The following is a 6,000-nucleotide window of genomic DNA, read 5'->3' as shown; positions in this document are numbered from 1 at the left end:
CGCATAAAAACAGGCGTTTGTCCGTCTTTAGTGTGGTTATATAAAATATAAGAGAAAGAGAGAAGTTTAAGAAATTAATATAGCCACTACAGTGACCATCAAAACGATGAAAAAAATATTGTCGTAAACAGTTTATTTTGCGACACCACGAAACAAACGATAGCGTAAAATGAAACGATAGACGTTTTTATCGTCATCTGATATATATCGTTATATCGAACAGCCCTATATTAAACTGTTTTTTTTAATGATCCTATTAAATGCTGCTGTAATTTTCTTCGTAAGTTAAGCTGTGTGACGAGAGTGAAGGTATATCTACTGTAGGAAATGTGTTTGTCGCTTTGATGATGAAAAGTGGTCAGTTTAAAGTACTTTTTGACCTTTGATTTACCCTCTGTCAGTATATAATTTTACATCTGTCTTCTGTAAAAGCCTTGTGGTCCAGCAGCATGTGTGGAAATTAACCTTCTGTTTTTTTACAAGTTTCTAGTGTTTTTTAAACCAGGGCGAATTTCAGAGTTGGAAATGTAACAGTTATTTAGGTTATGAAGTGTTTTGCGGCATATTGGAAAAATCCGTGCTAAAATGGTTTAGAACAGCCAAAAAAAAAAAAAAAAAAAAGACCCAAATACAGTGCATTTCTTGGCTGGTGCACTAAAGTAATTTGGTTGGTGGTGTATTCTTCTTCTCCCTGACATCTTGTGACACACAGACATCATGTTGAGATATTTTCAGTGCACTTACAAACAGCACATCATTTCTCAGCTTTCAGTCAGTTTCTCGTGTCAGATTCTCTAAATCAAACACTGCGGCTCTTATACGTCACACAGCTTTTAACATTAATGTCAAACAGTCAGACAGGGAACAGAAATCCACTGCAGAAGAGTCAGAAAACATCAGTTTTATTTGCAGCATTCAAACAGATCAGAAGCACGTTTTCAATCAGATTTCAACTAAAATCACCATGAATTCTGTGCACTGAGAAATATCTCTCTGGGAGCCCAACAACTGTGGGTACATCTTGTCCTGAGGTTTACTGAAAAGCACTTCGTGGAGGCTTTAAAAACTTGTTTTGATATTTCTGTGTCCGCTGATGTCAGAACTGCTACCAGAAGGAAGCCGTGCTGAGGCCTGAAAACAACCAGGTCATCAACCTCACCACACGCTACACCTGGTCAGGCTGTGTGGTAAGAGCATCACACAAACACAGATTTATATATACACGCACAGTTGCACTCTACAGCATCTTGTCCCTAAGCGAGAAACAAAGCAAATCTTTGGAAATCCAGTGCAGGGATGCTTTTCTGTATTTGAAGTTGACCACTGAGCTTGCTGTCTTGAACAGCATGTGTGTCCTTTACAGAGTATGATGTTTTCTCCTTTTATCATCCGACAGTTGAGCATATTTTTTTTCGTTCCTATTGTATACTCTTCTGTAAAGTAAGAGAGCAAATCAGTAAACCGAGAGGGAGTGAGAGCTAAAGGCGAGTAATGTGTTTGCATAACGTTTTACTTATTTACATTTTTCCTCTGGTAATGATGCATCTCAATCAAACAAAGGTTCCCAAAGATCTTTCTTCACACTTTTTTTTTTAACCAAGCAACACAAAGTGGTGTATTACTTTAGAATGTGTGACTAACAGCATGACTCTGTTGTTGTTGCGGTTACTGGATCTTGTTGCCACATTTCAGGCTACGCTGGGGTGTGAAATATGTTTGTATCTTGATATTTCAGGCTCCAAAATCTACTATGACAGCTCAGTGTCTCTGTGAGGCAAAATGTGCTGCATTTCTGGATAATAATACGTGCATTTTTTCCCCTCCCAGGTGGAAGGGGATGGAAACGAGGAGGTCCTGAGCTGCGTGGGTGGCCGCAGCTTCCGCTCGGTGAGGGAGCGATGGTGGTATATCGCTCTCAGCAAGTGCGGGGTAAGCACTGACCTCTGACCCTCCGCAGCCTTCCCTGACCCTGCTGCCCTGGTTTTCTTTAGAAAGAGCAGGTTCACCACCAGACAATGCCGTGATGACGCAACACCTTTTTAAATGGAAAAACACAGAGAGAGCTCACAAACCCACTCCTGTGGTCACTGTGTGATTCTGTTTGTATTCTAAGACAAACGCGCGTCATTACTGCCATCACCCTCCACGTCATCGTCTGCTCTAGCCCCCCCCTCTAGACACTGAGGAAGCAGGGAGTTATATTCTTGTCTTAGATACCAATAAATAGATTTAAATGCTTTTTTTTTTTTTGCGCATTCCGGCAGAAAGCTCATACATTTCTGGTGCAAACAGCTGAATCAGATATTAAAATAGGAAAGCTCAGGCAAAAATACATCCAGCACACCCCGAGGAGGGCTCTGTGAAATATTGGATATTTTAAGGCTACTTTTTTGTGCTGCTTCCCAATAAATTTTAAATCAACGTGAGCATAATTTCTGTCCCAGTGTATGCTTACCCATTTGGGCATTTTGCACCAGGCTAGACTTTAAATAGTGGAAGTAAAAATATCTAAATAGGGGAAAAAAGAATTATAATCCAGTGATTTAGAGTACTTATTCAAGCTCCTAACCCAGTTAGACAGATACTCTTACAAACATTTAGAAACTGGTCTTCAGATAAGGATTATGCCACATGTTACGTTAAAGATTTGTGTGTAAAATGCCACACAGACACCCCTAAATTCATCTCCTCAGATGTTACAACCGATCCTTATCTGTGTATCTGTCTCTGGATTTCCGCCTGACACTCTGAAGTGTCTTATCTCTCCCTTCATACTGCTACACTTTCTGCATCAAAGCACAGAGACTCTGAGTATGCAGCCGTCTGCTTCAACTGAGTTAAACATGCCTTGTGAGGCCTCCGCTGTAGCTGACTGGCTCGCTTTGGGGACATTGATGCATTGTGTTGCTTTATAATGGGATTGGTGTTGTGTTAATGGTGTGCCGGGAGAAAATGACCAAAGTGCTAGCTGTGGTGTGTTGTTTGTTGATACGAGTCTAGGCTGGGGCACCCTGTCCAAAAATTGTGAGCCTGGCTGATGATAGCTCAGTGATGATACCGTATATCCTCCTTCAGTCAAGGACAAATCCCAGTGATAGCTGTGTTTTTTGTTGTTGTTGTTTCTTTCTTTCTTTTTATTTTTTAGAATGCAGGTAAGAGAAAGTGTTAAATATCTGCTGAAGGTGTACCCCAGCATGCCTGCCTATCAATGGCACACTCACCTGTACGCGAGCATGTCATGCTCCGATTCTGTGTGTAATTGTGTGTGAGCATTCCTGGCCTTGTATTTTTTGGGGGAGGGGTACGTAGGGTTGTTTTTGTGCTGCCACTTGAGAGCCCTAGCTGAAGAGGGATATGATTAGAATGGATGCTTCCTGGAGAGTATGGTTTAGTGTCACGCCAGCATCCGCTGAAAGACACGCTGCCTAATGCTGTTGGACTTGAGAATAAAGGCTCGCCTCCACTCCTGGGGAAATATGCATGCTACGTCCCGCAGCCAATTTCCACCCCTCGTCTCTCACGGCTTGCGTTCTCGCTTCCGTTTTGCTTCCACACCTCTTCATCTTTCTTACCTCTGTCGCTCACAATCTTTAGCTGTGTCTCTCTTTCAACTCTGTCACCAAGCTGTGACGCGCTCCACGCCATTTCATATCTATTTACTCCTGCATCTCCTGTTCCTCTCTGTCAGCCTGTGCCTAATTGTGTTTCTCCTCTCCATCTTGCAATCTCACTGGTCTCATTTCTTTTTTTGCCTCTCGCTCATTTAATGCATTTTCCCCAGCACCCTCACTTTTATCTGCTACTCCCTGTTTCCCACTTTGTTCCTGTTTCTCTCTTATCCGGCTCTTTTTTTGTTTCGTGTACTTTCCATCTCACTCTTTACCTGTGGAAGTGGGTCTAAATCCAAATCAGCTCCTAAGTCCTTAAAACAAGAGGACGTCTGTTCTCAATTCCCTTGCCAGCATAAACTGGTAAAATGTGAGGCTGGTCTTTATTTAACATTTCCAAGCAATTTCACTTGATTAATTATAGCAGGAAACCTCAAGGCTGCAAATAATTATTATTTCATCAGGGGAGGAAAAAAAAAAAAGACATTAATAAATAAACTTGAAGTCATCCCAGAATTTCACATGATGATTCATAACATCAAAACTTTTACAAAGCTTTACAAAAAAAATCGTTGTTATTATACTGTTGTCATTAGACTGTTTTGAAAAGTTGGTATATTAATAAAACTTGTCATGTAACTAATTGGGTACCATCAATAGAAAGTGAAGAGAAAACAGAGCAAATGCAGAATAATTACTTGCATTTGTACGAGCAACTGTTGTCGGAGCATTATTGTGTACTTTCAAACACAAGTGAAGATGTAGAAGGCTTTGAATTGCTGTAATCAACTTTTTCTTTATTATTCCAAGCAGAACTACTGCTAATGAAGCAAAATTACTTCAGCAGGGAACCAAGAAAGAACTGAAATTAGCTTGGCTGTAAAGAGGCAGGGGTTAAAGAAACGGCCAGAACTTTGCAGCTGTCAGCTTGGCCGAGCGACAAATCACAGCTACTGTATTTTGTCCAGGTTCTCCTGTTCTAGACGGGGAGCCAGTTTGAACATGAAACATTGCGCTTGTTCAGTGTAATAAATAACAACAACAAAAAAATAACAGGATTAGCTGACAGTGTTATGAGTCTTCTGGGAGATATATTTACCCATATAAAAAAAATCAGACTTTGTGATTTGTAGAATGTAGTAGTAGTTCTGGTGTGAACACAGAGTGCAACAGTTAAAACTGTGATTCTAGTAACATGTTCCTACAGTACACAGTGTATGCACCATCTGTGTGTGAGCTGCAACTAACATTTACCTGAACGATTAGGTGCTAATTACTTTTTTCATCAACTATCAGCTCACGGTCATCACAATTCCTGAAAGTGCAAGGTGATGCCAACACCTAAATATAAATTACATTATGTTATTTTACATTGTATAGATTAAAAAATATGTGGACAGGATCCCTCGCTGAAGAAACCTAACAAAAAATCTCGTCTGCTATTTTACCCATCTGTCACCTTCTTCTTCACTGCAATTTAAAAATTTCATTCATATGATAAATCGCCACCACAAAGGGTCATGGAGCAGTGACTCTGGCAGGGAACTTTTTAAAGGGTTTTCATGTTTTTCTATTTTAAAAGCGTAAAGGATTTTGCAGCCATGATACAGTATATTTCTGTGTTTTGTCCTACACTGATACAGGAGTGTACTTTTGGCCTGAAGGTGCTTATCATGGTCTGGGCTCTGCTCCTTAGATCTATAAAAGGAAATCTTAATCTGTTAATCTGAGTTTGTTGTTGAAGCATTTCTCTGACCGTCTGGCAATTTCAGTATGAGTTGTAGCACCAACTGCGAGTCAGGTCTTATCTCCCGACATCCATGCCTGACCTCACTGATACTTCAGTACCTGGCTGTGAGAAAATCCCCTGCTGCGGTCAGGTTATAAAATCCTGTGGCAGGCCTTCCTAGAAGAATGGCTGCAATTTCAGCATTATGGGAGATTTCACCTAAATTTTAATAACCACTTGAATTTACTGGTCATGCTCAGTGCTACAAGCTTGTGAAAGCAGATGTTTAATGGCCTCTGTAGCTTTAGAGAAGCAAATGATGCTTAAATAATCATAGTCATCAGGGCTAAGCTGACTTTAGTCAGGGAATTACCCAAGTAGATGCTATAATATTGCTACAGTGGTTTGGGTTTATTGGAGGCAAACGGGGACTACAAATCGGGATTTCTCCCCAAAGATGTCACGGATCGATCATCAAATAAAGCAGCTTTAGAAACCATCTGATCTTGACTGATTGTATGTTGGACATGGACAAATGTTCAAAAAAGTCTTTCTGTTAATTAACTTCAATATTACCAGGCTAAGGGGTCTTATCCCACCTTCCCTTTATTTCTTGTAAGAAATAAGTCAACTCTCATTTGAAAAGTGAGGTTTTTTGAGAGT

General features: G+C 40.4%; 1 protein-coding gene across 1 annotated transcript in view; it reads left to right on the top strand.

Annotated features, from left to right (window-relative positions):
- Positions 1 to 6,000, top strand: part of tmem145 (transmembrane protein 145) — a 38,720-nt gene that overhangs the window by 17,035 nt on the left and 15,685 nt on the right. Inside the window, exons 4-6 of the mRNA XM_085364910.1 lie at positions 969 to 1,010; positions 1,101 to 1,187; positions 1,828 to 1,929. Of these exons, the coding sequence (XP_085221036.1) occupies positions 969 to 1,010; positions 1,101 to 1,187; positions 1,828 to 1,929 (231 nt within the window). The remainder of the gene's footprint in view (positions 1 to 968; positions 1,011 to 1,100; positions 1,188 to 1,827; positions 1,930 to 6,000) is intronic.

This window comes from Diplotaxodon limnothrissa, linkage group LG11, assembly GCF_057381915.1.
Source record: "Diplotaxodon limnothrissa isolate DT_005_m linkage group LG11, D_limnothrissa_male_GT1.1, whole genome shotgun sequence".
Classification (NCBI taxonomy): Eukaryota; Metazoa; Chordata; class Actinopteri; order Cichliformes; family Cichlidae; genus Diplotaxodon; species Diplotaxodon limnothrissa.
The sequence above is the reverse complement of the archived record's forward strand: the minus strand, read 5'-3'. Positions and strand labels throughout refer to the sequence as shown.